Raw genomic sequence first — 17,794 nt, forward strand, 5'->3', positions numbered from 1 at the left:
AAAGGCTAATGAACTTGGTGACACCCAGCCTGGCAGGATGTAGTAAAGGTGGAAGCTACCCATCCCTGTGAGCCTGCATTATGTGTGCTTGCTAAGTGGCTTCAGTCATGTCCAACTCTTTTTGACCCTATAGACTAACCCAACAGGCTCCTCTGTCTATGGGATTCTCCAGGCAAGAATACTGGAGTTGGTTGCCATGCCCTCCTTCAGGGGATGGACCTAGGGATCGAACCCACATCTCTTATGTCTCCTGCATTTACAGGCAGGTTCTTTACCACTAGCGCCTGGAAAGCCCATAAAGTGAAGTTGCTCAGTTGTGTCTAACTCTTTACGACCCCATGGACTGTAGCCTACCAGGATTCTCCGTCCATGGAATTTCCCAGGCAAGAGTACTGGAGTGGGTTGCCATTTCCTTCTCCAGGGGATCTTCCCAACCCAGGGATTGAACCTGGTGTCCTGCATTGTAGGCAGACGCTTTACTGTCTGAGCCTGCAGGGAAGTCCGGGAAGCCCGTAGGTGCCCAGAAAATTTGGTTGAATGGATTAAGGCTTTATAAAGCATTGCGGAGTAGATACTGAGGACAGAGAGAAACAAGACACTCATGCCCTCAAGAAACTTAGAGTTTAACTTTGAAATAACCGACAATTCAAGTCTAGGCCTGCTGAGCCATGATCCTACGGGAGTCAGAGTAGGGAGAGGCCAGTGGGGAGGAGTGGCCAGCCCCAAGAAGTGCTACTGAGCCAGGCCTTGAGGCAGGGTCCTCTCCATCCTTGGCAAAGCAGAGGAATGGCATTCCAGAAGAGCAGCTCAAGCAGAGGTGTGGCGACAGAGATGAGTAAGATGTTTGTGAGACGGTTAGCACAGACGCTGTGAAGGATCCGATTAGCAAGAAAGGCAGGGCCCTGATGGGGGCAAGCCTTGTCCAACAGGCTAAGAACTTTAAATTTGATCCTGAAGGCCACTGGGAGCTAAGAGGGTGGGGAGTGACGAGGAGGCGAGGCTGCTCTAACCAGGAAGATTAGTCGCAGCTGGTTCGCCTGTTACACCTGCTTAGCCCGGCTCTCAGGCTGTCCGGCTGGTGGGCCCTCCCGAGGCGACCAAAGCTGGATCCCCAGCCCTCTGTGGGTTAGGAGGGACAAGGGTGGCCTCGGGAGGCCTGGCAGGGCCTGTGAGGCAGGGTAAAGGGGACCATCTGGTGGTTTGTCCCCCAGGGGTCCCTTACTAATCCCTGTTGCCACATCTTTGCTGGAGCTGCTCGTGGTGGCTCATGGAAGCTGGTTTTATGTCTCTCTTCTCAATTTTGTGTTCAGTGATGTCAGGTTGGTAGTGTGAACTTGGCCACGGAGGAGGTATTTACACCGCCAAGATTGACAGGCACTAGGCGTCGGCGCTCCCATCCCCCAACGCTGGTTGTCCCACACCCCACTGGCCTGTTTCCTTCTGGAAGTCAGGGGGATTCCGTTATTAGATTTGGAAAAGGGTAGGAAGCGAGATTCTTTTGTTTTTTGACCACACTGCGCGGCATGTGGGATCTTAGTTCCCTGACCAGGGATTGAACCCCTGCCTCCTGTGGTGGAAGCATAGATTCCTAACCACTGGATTGCCAGGGAAGTCCCAGGAGATTCTCGTTTCAGGAAGCCAAATGGAGTCTTTAGGAAAATCAGTGTCTGCCAAATAATAGAGCCGCCATCGGGAGGAATAAATTCAGATCCCTAACAAGCAAAGGGTGACTCTTTACGGGCACCATCCTATGCCGCTGAGCACAGTACTTACTAGCACTGACTCTGCAGTGAGACTCCTGAGCTTGAATCCTGGCTCTGCTATTTATTTACTAGCTGTGTGACCTTGGGCAAGTCACTTCACCTCTCTGTGCTTCATGGTTGTCATATGTAAAATAAAGGAAATTATTATCCCATTTCATAGGGTTATTGAGAGAAATGAGTTACATGTACATAAGCTCTTTGAACAATTTCTGGCAAATAATTAGTGCTGTGGCAAAAATATTTTTAAATACATAAAACAGAAAGCTAAGTATTCAGAGAGGCAATGTGACTTACTAAAGGTCACACAGCAAGTTAGAGGCAGAGCTGGAATTAGAGCCCAAGCCTCTGCCATAGCCGGGAGACTGACTAGTCTTGTCTGGATTTCTTTGACTCTGACAAGGGTCGTGGGGATGGTCCATGTGTCCTGGGGCTGGATATTTACATCGAGAGGGTGGAGCAGGCTGCCCCAGTGACCTCTGTTCTAGAAGGGCAGGTTGTAAAGATGTACTCTGGGTTCACAACCGCCTCTGCCCAGGGCAGGTCACACCAGAGCCAAGGCTGCACAGTGACCCCATTACCGAAGTTTGGGAGGTCACTGGAGCCAGGACTGCCCCAGGCATAAAGATGAGTTTGGCCAACTTACCCATTACAAACAAAACCATGTATGGTAATGACAGTAGCACCTGGTTATAAAGTCCCTACTATGTACCTGCCATTCAGTGTATGCAGGGCACTGCTCTAGGAACTTGCGATTCAGCAACAAACAAAACACAAAATTCTGACTCTTGTAGACCTGACATTTATAAGGATGAATATCTATGAGACAAATAATGGGCTTCCCTGGTGGCTCGGACAGTACAGACTCTGCCTGCAGTGTGGGAGGCCCGGGTTCAATCCCTGGGTTGGGAACCCACTCCAGTATTCTTTTTTTTTTTTTTTTTTTACCCTCCAGTATTCTTGCCTCAAGAATTCCATGGACAGAGGAGCCTGGCAGGCTACAGTTTATGGGGTCACAAACAGTTGGACACAACTGAGCAACTGACACTTTCACTTTTCACACAACATGTAAGATAGAGGCTTGAAGGAAACTGAGGCCAGGAGAGACAGGGGGTTATGGCTTGTGACGGATCGGAGGGCCTCTCAGAGGAGGCCCTGAATGATGGGAGGGAACACCAGGCACAGGCCTGCAGCCCGGCATCCCCAGGCTCATTAAAGCCCCCAGCTGGGTCAGTGTCACTCTCCCACTGGACTGATGTGGAAGTTCAGAGACATGCTTTCAGCAGCTCACGGTCACACAGCTCTATGCGTTGGCATGATTCAAACCCAGCTCTGCCTCCCAGTCCTCATCTACTCCCCACTAGTTCAGGGGAGTACAAGTCCACCCAAGAATGTGGGTGTCACAAAGCCTGGGGGGGTGGGGGGAGAGCAGCTGGGGTCCTGGGGTGAGCAGGTCTGTGGTTCACTGGGGACCACCTCTTTGAAGAGGTGAGTTTAAAGCCAGTCTTTAAAGACCAAGAAGGAAGAGCAGCTCCAAAGGGTAGAGGGTCTGGCTTATCCAGAACCTCAGTGGGAGCAGTGAGGGCCGTAGACAGGGAGGGCCCCACTTTGGAATGAAGTTGCATGCAAATTCTGGGGCACAGAAGAGGTCCCCAAGTTCGGGTTGTGCACCTGGTTCCTAATCAAGTGCCTTTCACCACCACACAAGGATCCAGCCTTGCACACGCAGCATAACACGCCAGGGCCTCGCCTCAGGGAACGAGGGCAGAACAGTGAACTCGCAGGGCAGGTGGTGTCTGACCGACAGAGCCCGCACCCCTGCTGCCTCCTGGGAGACAGACGCCAAGCATCTTCCCCCACTTTGCTCCCTCAGGTCCGCCATTTGGGTCTTCACACCACGACCCCTCACTGCCTCTGGTACCCACAAGAGACAAAACTATATGGTTCATTCCTTCACTAAGTCTTTATGGTAAGTCCTCTACATATAAATGAGTTCCATTATGAGAGTCCAACCCAAGTTGGACTGCCCAAGCTAGCTGCCCAACTAACACAATTGCAGAAAGAAAGAAAAGAAAGAGGAATCACTCAATCATGTCCGACTCTTTGCAACCCCATGGACTGAAGCTGACCAGGCTCCTCCATCCATGGGACTTTCCAGACAAGAATACTGGAGTGGTTTGCCATTTCCTTCTCCAGGGGATCTTCCCGATCCAGGGATCGAACCCGGGTCTCCTGCACTGCAGGCAGACTCTTTACCACCTGAGCTCAGGGAAACCCAATTTCAGGGCAAGCTGCAATTTCACTCATGCCTGAGGTGATGGAATGCACGTTTTCATCTTGGAAAGATTGCAACTTGAAGGTTCGCATGTAGGGGACTTACTGTACTGAGCACCTGCTGGGGGCCAGGATGGTGCTGGGGGCTCAGCAGTGACCAAGACATTATCCTTGCCCTCACAGAGCCATTTTTCCAGTGGGGGAGGTGGACACCTCACGGAGGACAATGCAGGTTAGTTGAAAGTGATGGTTCAGTGGTTCGGACTCTGTTCGTCCACTGCAGGGGGCCCAAGTTTGATCTCTGGTCGGGGAAATAAGGGGCTTCCCCAGTGGCTCAGCAGTAAAGAATCTGCTTGCAGTGCAGGAGCCATTGCAAGCAGAGCCCGATCTCTGGGTTGGGAAGCTCCCCTGGAGGAGGACATGGCAACCTACTCCAAGGTTCTTGCCTGGGAGAATCTCACAAATAGAGAAGCCTGGTGGGTAACAGTCTGTAGGGTCTCAAAGAGTTGGACACGACTGAAGAGATGAACACGCACAAAAACACCTGGGGAAGTAAGATCCTGCATGCCTCCCGGCATGGCCAAAAAAAAATAAAAGTGTTTCAAAAATGTGACAGATGCTACAAAGGACAATGCAGAGATCAGAGAGAGCTGAGACCCAGACTTGGCTGGAATCTTCCACCAGATGGACCCCAGGCTACGTCTTCACAGGACTGGGTCAAGGATGGGAGGGCCAATCCTGCAGGCTGGGTGAAGGGAGGTGGGTCTTGGGGTGGAGTAGGGAGGCTGGGAGGGACAGGCCGATGTAGTGTGAAGAGGGCGGTCTGCTGTCTGGGTGCCGCGAAGGCTGCGGGCGGCGCCGCCAGTCTAATAGAGCCGTCCGTACCCCGCACTGTCCACCAGGGGGTGCTAACGCCGAGGCAGGGAGAGCGGACGAGGTCGGCGCCAGGAGCCGGGCGGCTGAGCCGGCAGCTGCACGGAGGAGGGGCGCCGACGAGCAGAGGGCGTCTGATGCTCTGTTCTTGGGACGGATGTTCTGTTCCGGGCCTGAATCCCTTCGAAGTGGAAGAGGTGTGGGGGGCGGGGGGAGACAGCCAGGTAAACCAGCGGCCAGGAAGCTACCCCCAGGTGTTCTGAGCTGGAGGATTTGACAGAGTCTGTTGGGGGCGGGCGAGGAGGGGGAGGGCAGGTCAGACGGGGGAACAGAGTGGACCCCTTTGGAAGGCAGACACCTGCTCCCCCCACCCCGAGATCCTCCTGGCTCACTCCTGTGCTTGTTCAGGTGCTGCTCCAATGACGCCTCCTCCGACAGACCTCTGCCTCTCCCACTCCTCCCCACGTCTCAAAACAGTCCTCGCAAGTCCTTCTTTATATATACTTTAAGTAAGTAAGTAAGTGCTAGTCGCTCAGTCGTGCCCCACTCTTTGAGACCCCCATAGACTGCAGCCCACCAGGCTCCTCTGTCCATGAGATTCTCCAGGCAAGGATACTGGAGTGGGTGATCTTCTCCAGGTGATCTTCCCCACCCAGGGATCGAACCAGGGTCTCCTGCATTGCAGGCAGATTCTTTACCTAATGAGCTACGAGGGAAGCATTTTCTTCACAGCACTTAACACTACCTGACATTACATGTGATTGAACCACATAAAATTGTCAAATATCAGCAATGTCATTTGGGTCAACCCAATACTGTACATGTGCTTATTGGTCTCTGGTCTGCCTCCCCACTAGAATGTCAGCTCCTCGCGGCAGGGACTTCTATTTCTTGCATTTCTTTTTCTCTTTTGGCCGCACCACACAGCATGTGGAATATTAGATCCCTGACCAGGGATCGATCCCACACTCCCTGCAGTGGCAATGCAGAGCCCTAAGCGGTCAACGATCCCCCACACCATGTCCCTGCCTTCCAGCATTTCACAGACTCACTGGGAAGACAGTGCCACAAGAACAGGCACTTCCCAGACACTCACTGGCTGGGCAGCCTGGCTGGTGGTTAAACGTGCAGATTCTGGAGCAGGATACCACATTAGAAGACCATGTCCACCACCTTCTTGGTCATGTGTGACTTTGGGCAAATTACTTAACACCTCTGGGCCTCAGTTTGTCCATCTGTAGGAGGGGAACATTGTATCCTGACACCCGGGAGCTGCCCAGGCCCAACAGCCAGGGCCTGGCGTTGCTCAGAGCTGGCCTGGCATAGCTCATCTTGATGTGCTCCTGCTGAACACAGGCAAGGCCATCTGTGACCACAATGGGACCGAGACAAAAATAAGACACTCTGTAATCATGTCTGAGCACAGAGAAAACAGAAGTGTTGTCCAAACCACAAACATGACCAAACACCCCCATCCAGCTACTCTTGAGTGAAGGCTGCCGCTTTACCAGTTACGGCTCCCTCCTCATTCTGTTGGCCCTCCTTCCAGGTAAGACTCATTAAGACACCTAACCATAAAATAACCTCCACTTCCTGATTTCATCTCATCCGGAACAAGGTCTGGCTTCCTCACACCTTCTACCAAATGACCTAACCTTGCAACAAGTCCTTTCCAACACTCCCTTACTGAGATGACTCCCTGCCCCACTGCCGGGTTCCCCTGTGTGTGTTCTCCATTGATGCAACCACTGACAAACCCAGTTTGTTCACCCACAGGTGTGTTTCTGGGAGGACTTTGGCTGGAGATCCTGACAGCCCCTAGCTCACTGGGTTGATGTTTTACTGCACTCAGAATGAACCATCCCCAGGACCCTTTTAATATACTTAGCACGTTTTAATATCATTACCATGTTACAAGGAGGACAGCGAAACTCAGAGAGGGGAAGGAACTTGGCCCAGGTCACACAGCTGGTACTGCAGAGGCAGGATGGAAATGCGGGTCTCATTCCAAAGCTGGTTTCCTTGCCCCCTGCCCCGATGTTAACCGGATAGAAACCAACCACACAGGGTCAGTGTCTGGGAGGAGAAGTGCAGAGGGGTCTTGGAGCTCAAACAGAAGAGAGCCCAGGGGCTGTGAATGGGGAGCACCCAGGAGGTCCTCGGTGACCCCTCCTCTTCCTCTCCCATTCACGACCTCCCAGATAGGATCGCCTAAAGTCATCTCTCCAAGGTTGCCTTGCTACTGAGTCAACACAGGTCCAGTGGAAGCTGAGGGGGGAGTCAGTGTCTGCAGTCTGGGGCCTGAGTCACTTCCTGACCATTGCTTAAGAGGTGTCCAGAGCCACAGCCTGAGTGGCCAGCTCATGCCCTTTCAGGATTGCACCCACTTGGGCAATGAACACTTCCCTGGCATTCGTCACCTTTCTGGGCTCACCTCTGTCACACTCAGGTTTTTGAGACAAGCACAGAGGCTCAAGGCCTGTCTCTTCCCTGGAGAATGGGATCCTCAACCCAGAAGGAGAACTGAGTCTCCTGGATAACTCTCTCTTGATTGTACCCAGCCCTAGACTCTGGCTTCCAGGATCGTATGCCAACAGACAACGGTGACGTATGTCTGGCGTCACCGACCCCCAGGTCCAAAACTCCTGCAGCCCCCCTCCTCCACCAGGCCCCAAGCCCCTTCCCTTTTCCTCCTACAGGGTCTCAGGGCTGGAGTAGAAGGTCAGGTAGGGGAGAGGGTGGGGAATTTGTCAGATTCCCCAGGGCAGGATGTATGAGGGAGACATGGTTTGATCAGTAGGCATGTCTTTAGGCAGATAATTTGAAACACAGGCCATCTCCTTTAAGAAGCAATGCCTCTCAACCCAGAGACGCTGCACAGGCTTGGAGTCTCAAACCAGATGGTCTTAGCTTCTTCAGCTCATCTCTGTCCCTTCCCAGCTCTGTGACCTTGGGTAAGTGACTTAACTTCTCTGGACCTCAGGTTCCTCATCTGTAAAATGAAGATAATAGTACTACTGACTCACAGGCCTCTCACCAGGATTAAGGGAGTCGGGTATGTAAAACACTTAGAATAATGACTGGTACACAGCAAACACAAGTCAGTGTTCATCAGATAAGTATTTTTTTCGCCTCTGATGGGCTGACTCTCCAACTCATTCTCCATACAGTTTTTCACAGCCTACTGTGTGACAGACACACGTAAGACAGATCCCCCACCTGCCATGCCTGTTGGGCATTTCTGTGGGATCCCAGCACCTCCCTCCCCCACGCCCCCCAGGGTCTGATGCCCTGTGTGGGGCTGGGGCACAGGGTTCGGGTTCTGAAGACTCCCTCGGGGGAGCTCCCTGGCTTTGAAGCACAGCATCTCCAGCCCTTCCACAACCCAATTCCCAGGCCAGCAAGGGGTCAGACAAGCCAGGTCAGGCATCTGGACCTCCTGCAGCCATTCTCTGCCACTGACCCTGTTCGTGGGAGGTCTCTGTGATTTAATTTGAGCCCAGAATCTTCTTCAGGATGCACAAACCACCCAGACACAGGTGGCCGAAGGCTTGTCATTGCCTTCACATTGCTGGCAATAGGAAGCCAGCAAAAACATTCAAAACCAGAAATGTGAATCTAGACTGCATGGTTCATATTACAGAATTACTGATATTAATTCTAGGTGGAAAAAAGATACTGTAGTTGTGTTTTTAAAACAATCCTTATCTTTTAGAGATACAAAAATAATATTTTCAGATGAAATGATAGGATGCCTGGTTTTGCTTCAAAACAACGGGGGAGGAAGTATGTAGAGGAAACAAAATCGACTAAGAGTCGATGTACTTATTGAAGCTGTGGGGTTCGCAATTGGGGTTATGCAGGGTCATTAGAATCTGCTTATCAACATGTGATTCAGAGATCCCTGGGCCTAGGAGCTGGTGAGAAATGCAGAATCTTAGCTCCACCCTGGATCTCCTGAACAATCTGTATTCAATGAAAATACCCCGGGGATTCGTGTGCACATTCAAATGTGAGAAGCACTGTCTACTTTTTTATGTTTGAAACTTCCCATACTCAACAAGTTATGGGCTTTTGTGGGGGGTTTTTTCCTCCAAAATTGTCTTAAAAATCTCCGAGATCTTCCTACAGAATCCTCTGCTGGCAGCAGCTGGGAGGCTGTCTTCCTGCCTTCTGTCCTCCCTGGGGGCCCCTGGGGAAATGGGCCCCCAGGCCGACCGCAGCAGCCGGCGGGAGGCGCCCCCCACCCCACCCCCTGCACCACCGCGCCCCTGCCGCTTCGCGCGGGCCTATGGCCGGGGTTCCGAACTCGGACCCCGGCGGAAACCCGGGGCTCCCGGGAGCCGCGGCCGGGCAGGCCCGGGCGTGGCCGCGCAGCGCACCTGGGCGCGGCGGCAGGTGGGACGCGTGGCCTGGACGGGGACCCGCCCTCGCGCAGGGGAGGAGCGGGAGGCCTGGGCGGGCACCGCGGGCACCGCGGGCGGGGGCCAGGTGCTGGGAGCCCGGCGAGCCGCGAGCGCAGCCACCGCGCTGGGGCCGCCAACACCGAGTGCCCGGGATGAGCTTCACCCGGAAAAAGGGCTTCTACAAGCAGGACGTCAACAAGACCGCCTGGGAGCTGCCCAAGACCTACGTGTCCCTGACGCACATAGGCAGCGGGGCCTACGGCTCAGTGTGGTGAGACCCTCCCCCTACCCCGCGCCTGCGCGACCACTGGGGCGTCGGGGGGCGCCTGGGGCATCGGGCCAGGCCGCTGGTGGGCGCCCAGGCACCGGGACGCGGGCGGGGCCTCCGCAAGAGCCAGAGCCCGGCCAATGCCCCCCCGCTTCCCGGATCCGCATCCGGTGGCCCCTCAACTGCTGGGCGCGCCGAGCTGTGCACCCACCACCTTTGATCGAGGACCCCAAGGCCCAGAGTCCTGCGGGTTGGGAAGACTTTGGCGGGTGCTCTTCCCAGGCTGAACCCTGGGACTGGAGGAGGCAGCAACTGGATCTTGAAGTGGAGTAGGAGCCTCGGGCTGTGGAGGCTGGCCGTGGGGCCGCCCCAGGCGCCACCTCGCTTTTCGCACCTGCTTGCTGGGGGTCTCTGTGGGTTGAATTAGGACTGAATCTGTTTCTCCAGGACTTACAAGGGACCCCAGAGTTTATGTGGCCGAATCCCAATTGATTGTTATTTATTACACATGGGTACACGGAGACGCAAACAAGAAGTGACTTGCCAAGTTGTTCGGGATCCTGTTGACATTAACTTGTGTTTGACCTTGGTGTAGGGCACCTCTCTCAGATCCTGCTTGCTCCCTCCTCACTCTCCCAGTCCCACTGTGCTTTCAGCGGCTCACTCACATTCCAGGTGGTGGGCATCAATCAGCTCCTCCTGGCTTAGACTACAGGCCCAGAGGGATTGGGATGAGGATGGCCGTGGCTCCCCAGATGGCTTGGGAGATGCCACCCAGGGTCTGGAGCCCTGCCTGCCTCCGAGTTGGGGCGGGGCAGGGGGGCGTGCTCCCTGCTGACCTGCCTTTGACCCTACAGCTCAGCCATCGACAAGCGGTCAGGGGAGAAGGTGGCCATCAAGAAGCTGAGCCGGCCCTTCCAGTCCGAGATCTTTGCCAAGCGGGCTTATCGGGAGCTGCTGCTGCTGAAACACATGCAGCATGAGAACGTAGGCTGGGCCTGGGGGCTGCTTCGGGGAGGCAGGGACGGGAGGGCAGCCCCAGAGAGGGTCCTGACCAGCCCCTCCTTGTGTGTGCACACGTCCATACGCACGCACGGAAGATACCCCAAGGTGATAACCCAACAGCGCCAGCAGAAAGGGAACCTCCTCCCTGCTCCTCTGGATCCTTGTTCCTCACCTGATTATTAAAACTATGTGCCAGGACCCACCCTACCTACTTCCCAGGTAAGGTGCAAAGGAATTTTTGGCAGTGGAGCAGAATGAACTTGGTGTCTCACTGTTATGAGGAAATGGGCACCGAAGAATTCTGTAGTTGTTCTAGATCTGAGACCCGGTGCCCAGTATCCTCCTTAATGTTGTTTCCACATAACTACAACAAGGGTAATAGAAACCTGTGAGCACTTATGTGCCAGGCACAGTTCTAAGAACTTTGCAGAAACCGGAATGTTTAATCCTCACAGTATCATATAAGTACCATTACCCCCTTATACAGATAGGGAAACTGAGGCACAGAAAGACTCACAGGTTATCAGACGAGATCAGGCACGTTCAGGGTGGTATGGCCGTAGACAGACAGATTATATGGTTAGTCAGTGGCAGAGCTGGGATCTGACCCTAGACAGCCTGGCTCCAGGCCCCGGAGCCTGACTTCAAGACTATCCTGTCTGATTGAAACAGCCAGGAAACTAGTGACCCAGTGCTGAGCCTGGCCCCTAGGCTTTGCTGCAGGATACCTGTATTGGCAGATAAGCATTTTAAAAAATGTGCTAAGTTGCTTCAATTGTGTCCGACTCTGCGACCCCATGGACTGTGGCCCGCCAGACTCCTTTGTCCATGGAATTCTCCAGGCAAGAATACTGGAGTAGGTTGCCCTTTCCTCCTCCAGGGGATCCTCCTGACCTCCAGTATAGAATCCAGGTGGAGGATTCTATGCTGCTAAGCCACCCCAGGGAAACCCAAGCGTTTAAAACAATGAGTTCAAAACACTGTGCATATTTTAAGTCCCATTCCTCCTCGGTCAGCTCCTCCCCATGGCCTCCAGCTGGAAAGTCTGGCCCCAGCTCTGAATCAGCCCTTTGGCAGGCAGGGTTGGATGTGGTGAGACCCAAGGTCAAGGACAGGGAGCCTGCTGGCTGGAAGATCTCTATCCCCTCCTAGATTCCCTTCCCCACTCGAGGTTCCCTGTCTGAGCGGAGACTGGGTTTGTGCTGCTTGTCCTGAGCACCAGACTTGGGGTCAGTGAGCACAGACATGTCCACCATTCCTTATCCCAGCCTGACTCTCCATCGCAGCGCACTGCAAATTCCTGCCCAGGTGGAGGAATCCCTCTCCCACCTCTGTCCCTTTTACTGCTTCTTCCCAGAAGGCTGGGAACCTGCCTCCTGCTGGAGGTGCTGTTCTAGGAAAGGGCAGGTGGTCCTGGGCAGGCCTGGGGCTGCAGAGGACAGATGTAGAGGGGTGCAGCAGCTGCCTGGCCCTCACTGGCCATCTTCTCTTTAGGTCATCGGGCTTCTGGATGTCTTCACCCCAGCCTCCTCCCTGCGCAACTTCCATGACTTGTAAGTCGGGCTGTGCTGGGTTCCAGGATATTTGCAGACCTTACTTGCCAATGAGGGGGGCAAGTAAGGGAGTGTCCAAGTTATTTCTTCTGGCAAAGGGGGGCTTCCTGTCCCAGGAGGCTATATGCCTTTGGGCTGGGGAGAGATCCAGCCCAGGGTGGACAGAACAGCTGGCCTGAAAAGGTGGCAAGGGCTTTTTACGGAGCCTAGCTGACACAGAGCTGTCTGCTCATCTGCTTTGCTTTACCCACCCTTAACACCGCAGAGACATTGGTGCCGGTCCCCACAGGATTTGCATCAGCCTCCCTCGCCATGTCCTGGTGCAGGTGTGGGTCTGGACCTAGGACTCTTCCTAGAATGAAGGGAGGATCACAAAGCCTTGGCTGCCCTGGCCAATGGGGATGTTTCTCAGAATTACACAGAACATGAAAATTTAGTTGCTAAATGCACGGCTTTGCTAGCGCAGTACCTGCTAAAATTTAGGAGACTTTGAGAGGGTGGATTTTTTTTTTTCCAGTCTTATTTCAACTGTAGCCGCAGTTCTCTTTATTAGGATGCTTTTGTTTTCAGTTTAATGCAGTGAGTTTGAATGGATTTTTTCCCCTACAATGCCAGCTGCTGGACTTAGCATTGGGAATTTAAAGTGGACCAGCTCCTCCAGGACAGACAGTGGTGAATACTGACCATGGTGGTCAGTGCTCTAAGTCTGGGTAGAGCCGGGAACTGCCAGCTGCCTCAGCGGGCTTCACAGAGGAGGTAACTCTGAACTCAGCCCTGAAGGATGAGTCAATGTTTGCCTGAGGTAGAAGGGCTGAAGGTGTCCCAAGGAGAAGGAACTGCATGGACCAAGCCATGATGCATGTGTGAAAGAGGCTGGGCCATCCTGAGAAGTACAGTGAAGCAGTGGCTGATTTAGTTAGGCTGAGTCCAGACTTGATTCCACAGGCAGCCTCAAGGCTATAGAAGTTTTGAGCAGCAAGGTGAGGTGATCAGATCGGATTTGGGGGATGCACTCTGGCAGCAGCAAGAAAGGAGCAGGGACACAGCTCTGGGAGCACTAGACCTTAGTCTAAATGCAGTCAAGGTGATGGGGTCCCAAGAGCTGACTTGAGACCCATCGAGAGGCAGCACTGTCAGAGTGTTGTATCCCTTGGGATGCAGTGGCAAGGACAGCCAGGGGATGCCAGGTTCCTACTCGCAATACAAGGTGAAGGAAGAACCGATCTTAGGAGAAAGATAATGAACTCCACTTTGGACACTTCATTTTTGCAAAGCCTATGAACATTCAAGTGTTTAATCAGCAAATAAACCCAGAGTTTAGGAAGGTCTGAGCCAGGGATGTGGATTTGGGCCAGAATAATCACTGGCGGATGAGAGCCGAAGCCCAGGGACAGGCTAGTGTAGGGCATGATGCGATGCTGTGGGTCAAGATACCAACATGAAAGAGAAGGTACACGAGAATGCGCAGGCAGAGAGCTGAGGCCGCCTGACCCGAGGTAGGATTCGCAGAGAATCCTGAGGGGATGTCAAGCTTTGCACAAGTTCCAGTAGAAAGAAAGGGAGTCGTGGGTGTGTGCGCTGGGCTGGTGGGGCAGGAACAGACACCCTGTTGTCAGGGAACTGCGCATTAAGGCAGTGGGGTGGACAGGTGAGGACCACTCTATCTAGAAGTTTGATCAGGAGGGAGAGCGAGGAGGAGTGGGGTACTCGAAGAAATAAGGTTAAGGGAGGGTGGCTGTAGCACCTTAAGACGTCAGTGAGCTTGTCAGCTGAAAAGAATCAGTTTCCACGTAGAGGTGAAACATGAAGGTGGGAAGGAGCCTGTGCCTGGAGCAGGGGGTCCCAGTGCGTGGGAGGGGGTGCAGTCAGGTGGAAGAAGACCGGAAGTCACAGGCTCATGGAGATGGCCTCCACATTCTTTTATTTTTTTAATTCCTTTCTAGATCTTTATCCTTTTTTGTCTGGACTTTGCTGTTACTGCCTTGAGTAGCAGTTAGATTTTGCTGACTTTGACCTGTTTTGCAATCCCATTAAGTGAGGGTGATGGTTCAACTCTCTTTCTTCCTTCTTCACCCTCCTAGAAACTGTTTTATTGTTTCCTTCTTGGAAGGGAGACATTTTTGGATGTTTGAGGATTTTCATGGCAGCTCATGACCCTCTGAGGTGGGGAGAAAATATTTGTACAGAAGCAGAAGGAAATCCTGGCAGATGTTTCTAACTCACAGCAGTGGCTTTCTGTGGGGCGTGGAGGAGGGCAAGGAGAGGACACCTTTGAAGAGCGGGAACACTGATGCATTTGGTTTTCCTGAGCACAGCTCCAGCTGAAACACCCTGAGCTCTGCCAACAGGGCGGCTGCCAGGGCCAGGCTGGGAGCCAGGAGCCGGGAGGCCCACTGCCTGGGGATTTGGCTGGCCGTTGTGGGGCTGGCTCTTCTTGCACACGAAGGTCATCTCTAAGGCCTCTGTTCTGCCCCAGCCCTGTGCCCCTCCTCTGAGCTGGGACCTGGGGCTGGGTGGGGCTGGGGACTGTTCAGGAAGCCCTCATGCCTTGCAGCTACCTGGTGATGCCCTTCATGCAGACGGACCTGCAGAAGATCATGGGGATGGAGTTCAGTGAGGACAAGATCCAGTACCTGGTGTACCAGATGCTCAAGGGTCTTAAGGTGGGTGGGAGCCTGCCAGAGGGCAGAGGAGAGGGGCTGGGTGTTGAGACCTGGGGTCTGGGGGAGGCCAGGCCTTGAAGGTTTGGGAGAACACGCCATGACAGGGCAGAGGTGGTCTCTGAGCCAGCCCGAAGCACCTGGTATGAAAGCCGAACTCTGGACTCAGGCTTCTCCCTCTCTCTCCCCAACACAGTACATCCACTCAGCTGGGGTCGTCCACAGGGTGAGTGCTTTCTCTGCTACATCCTCAAAGGCCCTGCCCACCCCTGGGATCTTCTTGAAGTTGGGGGGAGATGGCACAAGGGGAGCCAGGGATAGGGAGTTTTCAGACCCAGCCTTGGCCCAAGAAGGCCTGCTCAGAAGAATTGCTGTGTTTTGGGGAACTTTTTGGGAAACTGTCACCAGTGAAGCTGAGCTGGGTGTTTCAGGCTCCAAGAGTCAGGAGCATGTTAGAGCTGGATGGACCCCAGAGGACACCTGGTCCAACCCTCACTCTGCACAGAAGCCCGGCACCCAGAGAAAGGGCCAGGGCCGCGTGCTGGGTGGTGGCCGAGTGGGGCCACCTCATCTCTGCCTCCGTCCAGCGCTCCATCTCTCCTCTCCTCTAGGACCTGAAGCCGGGCAACCTCGCTGTGAATGAGGACTGTGAGCTGAAGGTGATTGGGCTGCGGCGGGGTCAGCCTGAGCTCAGGGTGGGCCCCTCTTCCACCGGAGCCCCCAGACGCTGCTCCAGGAGCCCCCTCTCCTCAGCGAGCTCTTTTCCCTTTGTGCCCTGAGTTGTAGATCTTGGATTTTGGGTTGGCACGGCATACGGATGTGGAGATGACGGGTTACGTGGTGACCCGCTGGTACCGGGCCCCTGAGGTGATTCTCAGCTGGATGCATTACAATCAGACTGGTCAGTGGTTGGCTGCCCCAGGGAAGGGACTGAGGGTCTTCTCTGATGGCTGCCTCAAGCCTGTCTTGGAGACTCTGGGTTGACCAACTGTCGGGTCCTGGCCAGCCGGTCCAGGTGACACCTCCTCCCCCTCCCTCTGCAGTGGACATCTGGTCTGTGGGCTGTATCATGGCAGAGATGCTGACAGGGAAGACGCTGTTCAAGGGGAAAGACTGTATCCTTTGCTGGAAAAGCCAGTCTTCATCCAGGGATTCATTCCTTCAACAGACACTTTATTACTTAAATCTCTCTCTTTTTCTTAATGTGAAAGTGATACATGCTTCTCAGTGGAGTAATTTTAAAGTGCAGAGAAGCAAAATGATGAAAACCAGTCACCTGTGATTCCACCATCCTGCAGAAAAATACTTGATGTTTTGGCACCACACGCACCAGTTGAGCACCTCCGTGTGCCATACTGGGACTGGGGAGACGAGACGGGGTCTCCCTGCCAAACTCAGAATGCAAGGCTGTGGGGGGAGTAGACAAAGAAATGCACGGAGGTGACGGAGTGGGATGAAGCTGGGAAGGTGGCACCTGCAGGAGCATTTGTGGGGAGGGACCCTTAACCCAGCCTGGCAGGTGGCAAGTCTCACCTGCATCCTGAAGGATGAACCTCCACTCCTGAAAACAGGAGGAGGTGAGTGTCTGGAGCCTGGATGGTCCACCCTGCTGGGCGGGCCTGATGGAGGGGCAGCGGGAAGGGCGGCTCCAGACCACCTCCCGCCCCAGTGAGTGAGGCCGAGCCTTAACCTGCTGCCAAGACCTGGACCAGCTGACCCAGATTCTGAAAGTGACCGGGGTGCCGGGTGCAGAGTTTGTGCAGAAGCTCAATGACAAGGCGGTGAGTGGCAGATGGGCCCAGGCTGGCCGGGGCTGTGCCCTTGGCTGACCAGGGTCAGGGAGGTGGGCTCACCCCCACCACCCCTCTGCCCTGGCAAGGGCTCTTGCCTTTATCTCACTTTGGATTCAGACCTGAGCCCTCAGCCCTGCTCAGCAGCTTTTCTGGGGTCCCTGCTTTAGATCCTATGGCCTGAGTCCCAAGGAGCTGACAACTGGGGATTACTCTGCTGTTCTGTCTTCCAGGCCAAATCCTACATCCAGTCCCTGCCACAAAGCCCCAAAAAGGATTTCTCTCAGCTCTTCCCGCGTGCCAGCCCCCAGGGTGAGTCTCAGGGGCCTGCAGTCTGTGTCCCCGCGGGTGGGCTGGGTTCTCCCAGGCCTGGGGCGGGAGGCTCATGCTCTGTGATGGCAGCCACAGACCTGCTGGAGAAGATGCTGGAGCTGGACGTGGACAAGCGCCTGACGGCCTCGCAGGCCCTCGCCCACCCCTTCTTTGAGCCCTTCCGGGACCCTGAGGAGGAGACAGAGGCCCAGCAGCCGCTCGAGGATTCCTTAGAACGCGAGAAACTCACAGTGGACGAGTGGAAGCGTAAGGGCTGGGCGCCTCAGCGCCTTCTCCCCGCAGCCTGCAGCCTGTCTCCTCTGCTGGCTTCGTTTCCCCGCCTGGCCTCAGCGGCCCTGGCATTTCTCCTGGAGACTGTGGCCTCTTTCTCTCTGAGCAAACAGTCTCCTGCGTGTGCTTCTTTCTCCCTGTGCTGAGTGGACTTCCCGCTCTGCACCATGTCTGCTGGGGGAGGGAGGCAGGCGCTTGCCCTCAGCACCCACCACCACCCCTGCCTTCCTCAGAGCACATCTACAAGGAGATCGTGAACTTCAGCCCCATTGCCCGGAAGGACTCTCGGCGCCGGAGTGGCATGAAGCTGCAGTGACCCTTCTAGCCCGACCCTCGGCTGAGCCCAGGAATGGTCTCGTGATACCACCTACCAGGCACTGCCCCTGGGACCAATATTTATTTATCACTACTGAAGTCTCAACCCGTCTTGGATTATAGCCTTCCAAGCAGAGGACGGAGGGCTTGTGTAGGAAACAGGCCTAGTAGACGCAGAATTCAGAGGTGTTGGCTGGGAAAAAATAGCTCTGATCATAACTGGCCACATTAAAGCACATAATGTGGAGAATTGCTTGTGTGTGTGGAGTCCTTTCTTTCATGGCTGG

At 54.4% G+C, this 17,794-nt stretch overlaps 1 protein-coding gene across 1 annotated transcript; it reads left to right on the top strand.

The window, feature by feature from the left end:
- The first annotated feature begins 9,376 nt into the window (after positions 1-9,376).
- Positions 9,377-17,757, top strand: MAPK13 (mitogen-activated protein kinase 13). The gene is made up of 12 exons (XM_086371365.1): positions 9,377-9,584; positions 10,439-10,568; positions 12,081-12,139; positions 14,694-14,802; positions 14,996-15,025; positions 15,411-15,458; positions 15,586-15,700; positions 15,843-15,914; positions 16,501-16,580; positions 16,823-16,901; positions 16,992-17,168; positions 17,426-17,757. Exons 1-12 carry the CDS (start codon positions 9,466-9,468, stop codon positions 17,506-17,508), a joined length of 1,101 nt encoding a protein of 366 aa, XP_086227491.1. The 5' UTR covers positions 9,377-9,465; the 3' UTR covers positions 17,509-17,757.
- Positions 17,758-17,794: the final 37 nt, after the last annotated feature.

The sequence above is a fragment of the Bos grunniens genome, chromosome 23 (genome assembly GCF_055505025.1).
Source record: "Bos grunniens cultivar Pamir isolate PY7600 chromosome 23, Bosgru_T2T1.0, whole genome shotgun sequence".
In the NCBI taxonomy this organism is placed as follows: Eukaryota; Metazoa; Chordata; class Mammalia; order Artiodactyla; family Bovidae; genus Bos; species Bos grunniens.

Coding starts and splice junctions, on each gene's coding strand:
- MAPK13 (XM_086371365.1), top strand. CDS start 9,466: ATGAGCTTCACCCGGAAAAAGGGCTTCTACAAGCAGGACGTCAACAAG. Junction 15,459..15,585: donor ATGAGGACTGTGAGCTGAAG/GTGATTGGGCTG, acceptor CCTGAGTTGTAG/ATCTTGGATTTTGGGTTGGC. Junction 15,701..15,842: donor GATGCATTACAATCAGACTG/GTCAGTGGTTGG, acceptor CTCCCTCTGCAG/TGGACATCTGGTCTGTGGGC.